Source organism: Canis lupus, chromosome 21 (genome assembly GCF_003254725.2).
Source record: "Canis lupus dingo isolate Sandy chromosome 21, ASM325472v2, whole genome shotgun sequence".
NCBI classification, from domain to species: Eukaryota; Metazoa; Chordata; class Mammalia; order Carnivora; family Canidae; genus Canis; species Canis lupus.
The window spans coordinates 13,675,007-13,688,887 of NC_064263.1; the positions used below are offsets into that span (position 1 = coordinate 13,675,007).

A 13,881-nucleotide genomic window follows, 5' to 3' on the forward strand; every position below is an offset into this window, starting at 1 on the left:
GTTATATGTTACTTGAATAAACATAGCTATGCCATGAAAGCCAGTACATTCCCACCTACGGTGGGGAACATGGTCCAGGATTGGTGGCTCTTTTATAGATGCGTTTTGGTTATTCTCTTTTTTGATTATTTCACTATCGGCTTCCTGGTGTTGGAGAGCAGATCTATCCTTAGTATGCTGCAGATGTTAATTGGACACATAAATGTTTTCTTCTAAGGATTCATTTTAAAATCTGTAAAATGTAGTTCTTCCATCTTCATGATGATTAGTATTTTGCACTTAAGATTAATAAGCAATAATATAGCTGCTACTTTTCACTTTGCATCTTTTGACTAATTACAATACTAATTAATTTACTTTAATAAGCAATAGTATAGCTGCTACTTTTCACTTTGCATCTTTTGACTAATTACAATACTAATTAATTTACTTCCTTTCTTCATTTTGCTGTAATGCACTTGGACTGCACAGATCCTTTCTCTGCTACTGTAGATGCTGTTGATGATGCCATTCCAAGCTTAAATCCTTTCCTCACAAAAAGTAGTGGTGATGTTCACCTTCCCATTTCTTCAGATGTATCCACTTTCACTACTAGGACACCTACTCATGAAATGTTTGTTGGTAAAGTACCATTTAACCTTTCTTTCCAATTAATGTTTATACTGCCTAAATATTTTTTACGTATTCATTAATTATTTTTAAGGCACTGCAATAATTATTTTTGATTTTAATATCAAATTTTAAAATAAACTAAATAGCAGTAATGTAGTGACTTTTTAAAATGAATATCCCTAATTTTATTTAATCCAAGTTTTTATTATTTATTTATTTATTTATTTACTTTTTAATCCAAGTTTTTAGGAAAGAAAATTTCCTTTGAAGTTGGGCTTTTTTTTTGGTGTTTTGTTCTCTATCGTAATGTGATATTCAAGCTGTTCAACATCATTTGCCACATTCTCCCCCCCCCATTTTGTTTATTAATTCAGAGTTGGTTATAGGGTAACATCTCCTAAACTTACTGACATGTTTATGCATGCATATATCTTTCCCTCTGTGTTTGGGAGAGGGTGATTATCATTCTTAGTAGCAATCTTAATTTTTTTTTTTATTTTTAAACTGTGAATGGTACAATTTTAGATGGTCTCAAGTTCCATACATACACTATATCCTTTTTTTTTAAAAGATTTTATTTATTTATTCATAGACACAGAGAGAGAGAGAGGCAGAGACACAGACAGAGGGAGAAGCAGGCTCCATGCAGGGAGCCCGATGTGGGACTCGATCCCAGGTCTCCAGGATCACACCCCAGGCTGTAGGCGGCACCAAACCGCTGTGCCACCGGGGCTGCCCTTTTTTTTTTTTTTAAAAGATTTTATTCATGAGAGAGAGAGAGGCAGAGACACACAGGCAGAGGGGAGAAGGAGGCTTCTCACAGGGAGCCTGATGCGGGACTTGCTCCCGGGACCCTGGAATCACATCCTGAGCCAAAGGCAGATGCTCAACTGCTGAGCCACCCAGGCGTTCCCACTGTATCCCATTCTTAAGGGTTTTACTTCATTGTTAATCTGGAGATAAATGACAAGTAGAAAATGAAAAACAACTAAATTTACTTTAATTGTGGTATAAAAATCCATAAAAAGGTAAAATTTCACTCCAGAGTTAACACTAGGAAATGTAAGTTTTTGAGTATCTACTAACGTGAAATTAACATTTTTGAACCCTGCTGGAAAGATGCTAAATACCCCTTAAAAGATGGTGAAACTTTTATTCAATTCAGAGAAACAGCTTTTAAGGTGATGCAAATTTAAATCTTTGTTTAATGTGACATGCAGAAAGTCTTCTGTGTACCCTAAATAGATCATGTGGCCACATTCTGAACATTCTATTTGATACATCTGAGGGAGCAGAAGAGAGGTGACTAGAAAAGAGTAGTTGGAGATTTGAGAAAGTTCCAAGGCAGGTGTTGTCATTCTATATAACTAGTCTCATAGCTCCAAATTGTAATAATTGATTGCAATTATTCCTTCGTGTCATTGTAATAATTACAAATTTAAATAAAAAGTGAAACTAAATTTCGTATTTTATTACTCTTTAGAAAATTTATGAAATGCTGTACCTTGTTTACTTAATATAAAGGGTTACTCAAGTTATCCTTGGAATGCAGTTTTCTAATAAGTTTATATTTTTTTAATACTTATTGCATATGAACTAGTATATATTTAGTAAGTATAGCTTCTTGTGTCTTTTAAAGTCATTTGCTGTAATTTGGGATGTGAAACAGATATGTCTTTACTTTGGGGCTTATAATTTCCATCCTTTAGGTCAGAGTAGAGCATGTGCTTCAGTATGTCAATCTTCTGTTCACCCAAAATGGACAGAATGTAAGGCAATAACCTTAAATGATAAAGGCCATAGCTATTATTTCACATTGAAAGAAGTGATAAAAAATCTAAAAAAAGCATTGTGAGAGGCTTATTATTTCAGCTTTTCAGGGAGGCTTATTATTTCAGCTTTTCAGGAAAAGCCTGTGACAAAAGAAGTATACTAGAATTGTCATTTTCCTAATGTTTCTTAAGTTTAAGGCCTGTGGGTTGGGGCAAGAGGAAGATCAGAAAGCAAAGAAAGTTAGTAAGGTTGATGGCTGTATATGCCAAAGTGAGTAGGTGCATTTGAAGATTAAAATCATAGAATTGGTGATTTGGGGCTTACGAGAACCTCCAGAGAATGTTTGTTCAAGTTCTCAACTCTCATATTGGTAAGAGAATTACTACCATTTTATGGATGGATCAGTCAATCACCTGAGTTCCAAAAAGTTAATGTACTGAGACAACCCAGCTAGTAGGAGCAGAAGCTTGAAGCAGGAGATTTGCAGCTTTGCTCTGTAGTGCCCTTTCCATATGGAAATACAGACTTTATTTAAACTCTTCTATTCTTTGAGTGCAAAATAGTACAAATAAAATTACAGAGTATACTTTTTTTAAAAAATCACATCTGTCAAGTTTTGTTAATAGCAAAAACTTATTGTTCAGTACTTACATATTTGTAAAAATGAGTACAGAATGGAAAATGAAAACCACTTATGTCAACCCAGGCATTAGTTTAGAACAAGGATCATAAAACGTTTAATTAAAGGGTCAGATTTTAAATATTTTTTGGTTCATGATCCACTACATAGTCTCTGTTGCAGCTACTAGCTTTGGCACTATAGCATGAAGATAGCCATAGACAATACATAAACATACATTTGGCCGTGTTCCAATAAAATTTTATTTATGAAGACTTGCAGCTGTAGTGTACTTATGTGTATCCTAAGAAGAGGCTTTATAATAAGCCTTTTAATCCACGTTAAAAGTTCCTGAGAAATAGGGTTGTATGATAAAAATTCCAGCAGTTTCATGCTCAGTGTATTAAGAGCATGAAAGGACCACCCAAGGTATGACATTCCTAGAGCTGCATTGTCTCATTAGCCACTAGCCATTATCATTTAGACTGTAATTACAGTTAATTTTTAATAAAATAAAATTTTTAGATCCTTAGTTGTACTAGCCACATTTCTATTGCTCAGTGGCACAAATGACTAGTGGCTACCATATTGGACAGCAGATTTGTAAAACATTTCTATTACTAGAAATTTTTTTGGATAGTGCTGCTCTAGAACAGCGGTCAGCAAACTTTCTGTGTAAAGAGCCAGACAGTAAATATTACAGGCTTTACAGAATACATAAGATTTTTGTTATATATTTTTTTATTTTCTTTCATGTTTTAAAACAACCCTTTGAAAGTGTAAAAAGCCTTTTTAGCTCATGTGGCTATATAAAAATAAGCCTCTGGCTGTAATTTGCCAACCTCTGCTGTTTAGGATTAAGAACAACCCAGAAAAATCAGGACAGCTACATAGATCCCCTCTAACCCTTTCAGAAGAGGATGTTGATCTAATGATGTAAACCTCAGTGTACTAAGTAGCTTGTCCTCATTAAAACAATTATAAGTTAAGAAGAGTGGGTAGTGGCCCCAGCTATGCCATGTCTATGACTTTGGTAGGCCTTCTTATCTGTAAAAGAAGACATCAGAAGGCATGTTAATATTGACTAAAAAAGCCAACTGCTGCTTATTTCTCTAAGGAAATGCAGTGCCTGTTATATTTAAAATTTTGTTGTATATATACTTTATAATGTTCATAATGGAGACATAAGTGTTTTTAAAAAAGGAAGTTGTAATTTGAAGAACACTAAGGTTGGACTTTCCTGTTTTTATTTTTGTTTTGGTTTTTTTAATTACTCCATTCCATTCTTAACTGTTCCTCCTCATTTTTCTCTTTTCCTTTTTTTTTTCTGTCCTCCTCCCCCGTGCCCCCCCCGTATGCCTTGTCAGATTCTTTTTGTGGCACTCAAGCTTATCCTAATACTACGCTTATGTGCCATGAGCCTTCTACTGTAGCTGGTTTATTCGGAGGTAGGTAATGGTAACTCTAAAGTTTATCAATTTATTTATGCAGGAGGGAGTTGTTTTCTTTAAAATGAATTTTTAAAATTTGATAAGAAAAAATACTTGCTTTTGAAGAACAGATCCTTTTTTACCTAATTTTGTTTGCTTTGATTAAACAAGGATTGTTTTGTGAATGGATGCTTGTCTTCTCCCTACTTTAATCCATACTCAAAAGGTTCACATTTTCAGAGGAGCTTATAATGTTTTACTATTATTACAAGCTTATGGAACTTGAAGCTCTTTGTATAGATGTTAGTGATAGAACACTGAATAATTTTGATCTGAGCAGTTGTGGCACAGATGTAGGGGAAATCTCCTGGAAACGTGTGCTTGTTCAGCACTGCAAAGGCATTAGAAATGGGGAACTGTTTCCAGAGAGGCATGGCCAATTTTATGTTCACTTCTGTCTTTCCAGATATGTTCTAGGCCAGCGCAGTAGTAATGAAGCCCCAAAATCCAGCTGAATTTGTGTGTGTGTGTGTGTGTGTGTATGGATAGGAGTTGATTACCTTAGTGCAGTTGGCATTAAAAGTAGGTTTGATACAACTAAAGAATTGAGATTCTTGACCCAGCAGAGGTGAGCATGATTAAACGGATTTAAAAATGGAATTTATGAAGACATTTGATGGAAAGTATGTGTTTAGAATCCAGTGAGTTTGCATTTGAATTCCAGTTCTACTGCCTTACCTGTGTGACTTGAAACAAGTATTTAACCTTTCTAAGTCTATGAAAATTGGGATAATAATGAGGTTTCCATATATGACTTTGTAATGTCCAGCACTACACCTGGTACATAGAATTATCATTAAAACTACTATTGAAAACTATCTTGTGTATGCAAATCATTTTATATTTGGAATATAGCTTTTACCTAAATTACTATTTAATTTTCAGATACTGCCTTGAACACTTTTTTTAATGCTTCTAGACTTTAAAATTGCCACAAGTTGTTGACCTTTTTGGCCTATAGCATTTACTACGAGAAGCTCAAGAAATTTAATAGTTGAATAAATATAATTCATTATTAGAGCTGTAATAATAGAATTTTCTTTTTTCTACTTACTAGTTTATATAAGATGAAATACTTAAGCTAAACTGAAAACCCCTGAAACACAATTCTGGAATCACACAATTTGGGGTTTAAGTCTTGGTTTTGCCACTTAATTAATCTTTGACCTTGAGTAACCATGTTTAATCTCTTTGTTTCCTCAACTGTAAAATGAGGATAATAATAACTGTCTCCTAGGGTTATTGTGAGGTTTAAATAAGATACTGTTGAGAAAGTTCTTGCTTAGTGTTTAATAGGGTTTAGTAAATAGTAGAAGTTACTTTCACAAAAAGTATGAGACCTAATTTATTATGGAACTACCACCAAAATCCCTTAACAAAACAGTAAATTTTTCTGGAAAGTGTTTGGAATCCCTTTCTGTCCCAAAGTTTGTTCATCTTACACCTTTCAATTAATTTATAATTGTCCTTCTGAGATTTGCTCTGCTGGGCAGTGGTTTCTAAATTATTAATCTATGAATTAGTGGTGGTCAGTGGTGGAGTTTTCACTGGGCCTTGGTGAAATGATAGTAGGCAATATCATGATTTTTTTTTTAAAGATTTATTTATTTATTTATTTATGATAGACACAGAGAGAGAGGCAGAGACACAGGCAGAGGGAGAAGCAGGCCCCATGCCAGGAGCCCGACGTGGGACTTGATCCCGGGACTCTAGGATCGTGCCCTGGGCCAAAGGCTGGCGCTAAACTGCTGAGCCACTCAGGGATCCCCTATCATGATTATTTTATACAGTTAACCTTAACTCGGAGAGCCTATTCATCTTTTTTTTTGTCCCTAAATTTTCCTTTTGAAATTGTGACAATAGTTTGTTTTTAGTAACTTTATAGTGACTTTTAAAAATTAGATCCTGTTTCCCAGAAAATGACTTGGGATAAAAGACTCTTAAATTGATAATGTTCATTGAAATGATAATTTAGAACTCTTACCTTGAAGAGGTATTATAGATGTTTATTACTTAAAAGATTGTTAGTTTGAAATTTATTGCTTGCTTCCCTGATAGCCAATCAGCTTTTATAATTTTTTCAAAATTTCTTTTTACTTTTTCCTTTTGTATACCTAGAGACTTTTTAAATTTGAAGTGCTATCTCTGGATTACTTTATATCCCTCAAACCTTTTATACTTTTAGGTAATAGTCTAAGAGTTCCACAGATTGATATCCCCAGGGGCCTCAAGAAATGTCTCCTCTCTTTACAGAAAGTAACAAATAGATTACTATAAAAAATAGGCCTATCTGTGATATTAACCAGATTCTAGAAAGCTAGAGTCAAATAGCAGGAGAAAACAGGAATTTGATATGCTATCCTAGTTATAAATTTTTGTATTTTCTAAACTTTGGAGGTCTAGCCAAGGTACTGTTTCCAGAATCATTTAAAGAACAATATGTGTACTTCTTATCCTATGATGGTAGCATGGGTATGTAATTAAGCACAGTAGGTTTTTGTCTTCCTTGAGTAGATACATCAGTTCTTTTTGTAAGGAATTATGAGAAGAATCCTGAGCCCATGATGTAATTCTTAGAAGGTTTGTACACTTTAAAATGTTAAGTCTAGAAAATCTGGGAATCTCTTAATGAATCGTCATACTTACATACTAAATTATTTTATATTTTGATAGTGTTTGTGTTCTCATTGTATGGCCATTGTTTTTAAAGTAGTTTAAGAGTTAAGTAATTATGAAATAACTTTTTAAAAAAGACTTGAGAGAGAGTATGTAGCCACGAGCAAGGAGAGGGACAGAGGCAGAGGGAGAGAAAATCCCAAGCAGATTTTCTGCTGAAGGCAGAGCCCAGACTCTGGGGGCTTGATCCCAGGTGTCTGAGATCATGATCTGAGCTGAAACCAAGAGTCAGCCCCTTAACCAACTGAGCCACCCAGGCGTCCCTGCAATAAAAACATTTTTAAGAATTTGTGTCCTACAGAATACTCATGCTAGATCTAAAATGCTATTTTTAAAGTAATATTATTGATGTTTACCAGCTGTGTGAGTCATTATAAGTCATTGTTTTTGAGGATTTTCGTGGACTTCTCACCAAATCTTATCTTACTTTTTACAGTTTTCTTTAAGATCAGTCATTTTAGTACAATTATCATTATACTTTATATCCTGGTAATTAAGTACATTAAGAATTGAAAGTGAGATTCTGACAGACTGTGAAAGTCCTTTAGCAGAAAGTTGAGAGAGTGAAGAGAGCCTGTGTTTAGGACTGAAAAGTTGAACTTCTCCCTAATGTACTTGATAATCTTCTAATACTAGTTTTTATACACACACATATTTGGGTTTTCTAGAATTTAGCGGTGAAGAGAGTTTAGGAGCCATTTATGATGATAGCCTTCCACAAAGTAAAAAAATTCCTTTGTGATCCTTGCTGGACTATTTAGTTCTATTTAGATATACACTCAGTGGTTGAAAGCTTTCCAAATCATGTGACTGAATAATTTTAAATGATTTTAATTTTTCAAACCCAAGAAATTCAGAACCTCACTTCACAAAAATACTACCCCTCACAATTGAAAAATCTTCATTTGTTACCTCAGGATAGGCTGGTTTCAGAGGTAGGAGCTGAGTGTTGGCTTAATACCAGTAGCATCAGTGTAATAGGAAAGAAGAGAGTTTTCTATTTATGTTCTGGTATTTCAGAGTTAGGTAAATTAGCATGTTTAATTGTATAGTTGTCCACTTCACTGTTGAAGTAACAAGTTGAAGTTAGAGGGTGGGTGATCAGGAGTCGAAAATAGTCTGTTTTATTTATTTACTTAGATTTATTTATTTATTTGAGAGAGAGAGAGAGCACATGAGCAAGGGGAGGGCAGGAGCAGAGAAGCAGACTCCTGCAGGGTGAGCATAGAGCCTGATATGGGCTCAATCTCAAAAACCTGACTGGTTCTTGAGATCATGACCTGAGCTGAAACCAAGAGTCTAACGCTTTAACCTCTTTTACCATCCAGGCATCTCTTATTTTTTTTGATAGTCGAAAGGCACCTGGGCACAAGGGGGTCATGAGGATTAGTGGATTGTAACTTTAATTAGTGGATTGTAATGCTGTTACTTTTCAAATGAACTTAAACCGTATTGCATTTGATTAACCATTGAAGGGAGGAAGGAAGGTGAGAGAAATAATGGAAGGTGAGTAGGTGAGAAGACTGACTCCTGGGGATACTAAGTAGATTATTTTATTTTTTAATATTCATTCATTCATTCATTCATTCATTCATTCATTCATTTATTTATTTATAAAGATTTTATTTATTTATTCATGAGAGACACACAGAGAGAGAGGCAGAGACACAGGCAGAGGGAGAAACAGGCTCCATGCAGGGAGCCCAGCATGGGACTCGATCCCAGGTCTCCAGGATCAGGTCCCGGGCTGAAGACGGCACTAAACTGCCGAGCCACCCAGGCTGCCCAGATTCATATTTTTAAAAGCACCATAGAAAACGTATTTCATTACCAAGCGATCGTTTGCATTATGTATATATTTTGCTTTATGCAAAGTCCTGGAATTTTAGGTGTTTTTAGTTTATAAAAACATCATCTGCATACAAAATTAAGGGAAAACCTAAAGATTTTACTTTTGTAATGAAACAAACTCAGTAGTTCAACTTCAGTTGTTCTTTTGTTACTTTTTTGTCAGTAGGATGATTTTGTTGTGGAAAATGTCATTACCACAAAAAGATGCGTAGTATTAAGAAACATTTTGCTTAAGGATTGACCTTGTTTTTCATTGGGGGGAATTTATTGCTTTTTCCATTCTGTTGTCAGTATTATTAAGAGCTATAAATGTAGAGTTATTAAAGAATTGAGCTTTTTCCATTTTGGTTTTTCTTAGGATTCACTCCATCTCCAGTTGCACAGCCACATCCTTCAGCTGGCCTTAATGTTGACTTTGAGTCTGTGTTTGGAAATAAATCTACCAATGTTATTGTAGATTCTGGGGGTAAGAAAAAATTGTTTTATTAACACTACTATAATGTTCTCATTTAGATTCTGTGTGAGGACAGATAATAATACTCTTCTGAGCATGTGTAAATAGATTAAACTGGGATAGCCAGTGAAGTTGTTCCTCTTCTCCTAACCACTAGATGAGAATTTCAAGGAATTATTAACTGTTGCCCTTTTCTTAGTGGCAGTTTGACTCTGGGAGGATTTTGTTTCTCCCAGAACTAAATAAGATCTTACTCAGATTAGATAGGTAAGTTGCTAATGACTATGTGTAGAATGTTGTGCTTTGTAATCATTACAATTTTTACCTTTACTGAAATGAAATTGGCTTTTTTGAAAAGTAGGAAAATAAAACCTTTGGTACCTGACTTGTTGAGTTAAACAGCTCTAGAATATATTAAATATCAGAGCTGTGGGGGCTTTTTAGTATTTTAAGGATGGTTCTTTCTAAGTATGCTTGTTCACTTGTCTTAAAAGAACTTACATAAATTTTAGAGCCAGATTTCCATTTGTTTTCATTTAATATCTTGTTGATTTGAAGTTTATAAAGATTAAGAATTTCCATAAAATTGATTATTCTTACAATGGGATGACCTTTGATTTTGGTTAGTAAGTTCAAGCCATTTAAACATACTGAGGCATTTTTTAAATTTTATAATATATAATCAGTTATACAAAACGTAAACAAGCTTATAAAGAGTATATATGAACTCTAAGAAGTTTTTATCTGTGTGCTAGTAGGTTTATTATATTTTTTGATGCATTTGACTTTTTCCTTTTGCGTTTGTCTTTCTGGGAAAAAAGGATAAAGGAAATAGAGATCAACTGTTAATATTTTGTAAACCATCATTTTTGGTGACTTTCTTTTTCAAATTCTCTATTATTATCATGCTATTGAGTCCTTTAGTGGGTTTGTTTGATTGGATTCACTTTAGTTTCTCTTTTTGGTAGAGAACCTTAAGGGATTTTATTTTCAATTCTAAGCAATGTCCTAGTTTACTAGATGGTTTAATACAATTTGAAGCATAAGGTTAGTAACTTCTTAGATATAATTTAGGTTAAGTGTTTTTAGACAGAAGAAAAGTGATAATCAAATGGTTCATTTTCACTTCCTTCTAATGTAGGAATATATATACATATACCTTACATTCTCCAATTTGAAGAATATAAAGAGGTCTATAAAATATTTCTTAGAAGAAACATTTTTCAAAGATACAGAGATGTATTTTTTAATCTAAATTTCTTTAGGTATATTTAAGTGAATCTTCAGAAAATATTGCCAGTGAGGGAGAGAATTACATTCCATTCCCTTCTTTTTCACAACTTTGGAATAAGAATTGTTTACTCAAATCCTTCTTTTTTTTTTTTTTTTCTGTCTACCTTAATATAATTTTGTCGTGAAATAGGACATGATTTTTCTTAAAGCAAAGTTGCCTTTTCAATCAGTTAACTTTGAAATGGTGAATTTCTCCCTTTTCCATTTAAAGGCATTTATTAGTGCCCAGTGTCGTGGAGGATTTTCCAGCAAACAAGTAGAAAAGGCAGAGATCTCCTGTAGATAGTTGTAGCACCATAAAGTCCCTTACAAATCCTATTTCATCTGTTTGTAACTTTAAGGCTTTGATGAACTAGGTGGACTTCTCAAGCCAACAGTGGCCTCTCAGAACCAGAGTCTTCCTGTTGCCAAACTCCCACCTAACAAGTTAGTATCTGATGACTTGGATTCATCCTTAGCCAACCTTGTGGGCAGTAAGTATTCTTTGGATTCTTTTAATCCTCTTTAAAATAAGTTGTATTATAGAAATGAATCTCGTTTTTAAATGCTTTCTGTTTTTCCTGCCCTAGATCTTGGCATTGGAAATGGAACTACTAAGAAGTGAGTGTTTTCTATGTCTTATTTCCCCATGTGCCATTTAGAGTCAAATTGGCTTTCATCTCAAAAGTATGCATAGAGATGTCAGATCTGCATCTTAAATGCTTTTTGTTCAATCTAAGTGAATAGTAAAGAAACTTTGTATAATCACAGACATTTAATGTTCTCACTTACGTTTATTTCAAGTGATGTAAATTGGAGTCAGCCAGGTGAAAAGAAGCTAACTGGAGGATCTAACTGGCAACCAAAGGTTGCACCAACAACTGCTTGGAATGCTGCAACAATGGTGAGTTGAAAAGCTCACAGTAACATGAATAATTTAGGAGGATGTGGAACGTGAAAATGTTTTAAAAGTGATAGCTCTTAATTGGAAAGATTATTTATTGAGTTTTAGATACATAAGTAATTTGTATATATATATTTTTTTAAGGAAGCTGATTGACTGTATTTGTCAGGTATATTTTAGTAGCTAACATTTATTTAAAGGTTATTTTGTGCCACGCATTATTCTAATAAATGTGTGACTTTATTTTCTATAATCCTCAAATTAACCTTATGTAGTAATAACTATACTGCCCCCATTGTGCAGATGAAAGCGAGGCACAGAGTTATTACATGATATGCCTAGGATCCCAGAGTTCATAAGTGATTGGGTGGAGTTTTAGAACCCAGGAAGCCTAACCTCAGAGCATAAACTCCTTTAATCATTACCTTTTACTGCTGATGTCAGATTTATTATTTATTTATCCAGAATATACAGTGTCTAGTGTTTTTCTGATCTCACCATTGGTAAAGAAACTATACTGCTTGGTTTTTGTTGATATTAACAAATAGTACATAGTGCTGATTTTCCTTACTTCTCTAGTTATAGTCTTAAAATCCTCTGAACACTGAACCATTGCTAGGTTCACACACATATATACATGCATATTTCCTTTAGTAATAGTTCAGTGTTCACCGATTTAATGTTGGGTTACTTTAACAGTGTCAGTGCAGCAGACAAGGAGAATCAATTACATGTGTATGTATACACCCACACCCTGACCTTACATTCATTATAATCTTAAACCCTAAAAAAAAGTTCTAGTAGATGCCTTTTTTGTTTGTTTTTCAAACAAAAAAGAAAATGCAATTCACGTTAAATGAATTGCTTACCTGAGGCTGCTGCCCAACAGGTGCCAGACTTGAGATTCTAGCCCTATCCAGATGGCTCCAGAGCCAGAACTTGTTGCAGTAGTAACACTACATTGTTGTCTACCTTCTCAGTCCCACTGATCATCTTTATATCAGAGCTGAAACAAGGCAGGACCTCACCTGGCTCAACCTTAGCTGAGAATGAACGTGTTAAGCAACACATTTTTTACCCCTCTGTGCATGTATGTCATTGACCTTGAAAGCACCACAAACATTGATTTTGAGGATCACAAATTTTAGCAAGTAAGCAAATTTGTGAATACAGGTTTCATGAAAAGTGAGGATTAATTGTATGTGCTAAGTATCTAGTTGGCATCTAGTACTGAAGAAGTTCTACTAATGCTTTTAAGCATTCTAAGGTATGGTTGTCCTAGGGTAGCTTTGTAACTGGTTGTACCCCTATCTTTGGTCAGCTGCTGTTGTACCAGTGCAGTTAAGTTTTCCTGCATCTGAGAAAACCAATTTCTTCTTATAGAAGAATTTAAAACATGATTTCTTACATTACTCTGGAAATAGCATCATTTTGATTGCATAGGCTACACATTGTAGCCTTCCTGTTGTTAAAGACCACCATATTAGCTATTTTCTTGTATTAAATCACTTCCAGAGCACCACCCTGTTTTCCTGGAGTTAATCATACATTAAAATTACTAGGGCTCATCTAAAATTAGTGTACTTATAAAATTTGTGACGTTATCTAAACAGTTTTGTTAGGTTTAATCTTCTTAAATGGAAAATAATAATGAAATTTAACCCCCCCCCTTTTTTTAATTTAGCCACCTTTTAAGTCAGTAATTTTTCATTGATAGGGCTCACTGCCATTACTAATAATAAATCCTTGCATTTAATTAGCTGTCCGGTTTTTACACATACATATGCCCTATCTTGAGTCTGTTAACAGTGCATTCTTAGGGAAGTTTGAATTGATAGCATCCCAATTATAAGAATAAAGTTATGCAGTTTTTCTTTTGTAAGTACAAAACATCTAGAAAGCAGATTTTAGTTGAAATCCATTCCTTCTGACTCTCAATCCATTATTTTTCTGCACTGTAACATACTTCACTGACCAGGGGATGACAGGAGGTTAGGGTACTGGATTTTATAGCCTTGGGTGTGAATTGTACATTGATAATACATGAGAACTGATACAAATCCAAATACTGATATGAAAATACAGTGAATATTTTATTTTGTATTAAGTTAGTATTAATATATATGAAATATTAGAAGTTTGTAGATAGCACTTAAGATTGACTACTAGAATATAATAGGTATTTAACCATTTAGAATATGTATGTAAGTTAATGAGATTTATGGCACTG

General features: G+C 34.1%; 1 protein-coding gene across 22 annotated transcripts in view; it reads left to right on the forward strand.

The window, feature by feature from the left end:
- The window catches only part of PICALM (phosphatidylinositol binding clathrin assembly protein), a 102,165-nt gene that overhangs the window by 68,288 nt on the left and 19,996 nt on the right, over positions 1 to 13,881 (forward strand). For 5 of the 22 annotated variants that reach the window (XM_025419385.3, XM_025419388.3, XM_025419389.3 and 2 more), the window contains exons 13-18: positions 472 to 621; positions 4,372 to 4,452; positions 9,380 to 9,487; positions 11,110 to 11,241; positions 11,338 to 11,368; positions 11,552 to 11,651. In XM_025419385.3, the coding sequence (XP_025275170.1) occupies positions 472 to 621; positions 4,372 to 4,452; positions 9,380 to 9,487; positions 11,110 to 11,241; positions 11,338 to 11,368; positions 11,552 to 11,651 (602 nt within the window). The remainder of the gene's footprint in view (positions 1 to 471; positions 622 to 4,371; positions 4,453 to 9,379; positions 9,488 to 11,109; positions 11,242 to 11,337; positions 11,369 to 11,551; positions 11,652 to 13,881) is intronic. The other 17 variants (XM_025419402.3, XM_025419404.3, XM_035704055.2 and 14 more) reach the window with 10 other exon arrangements.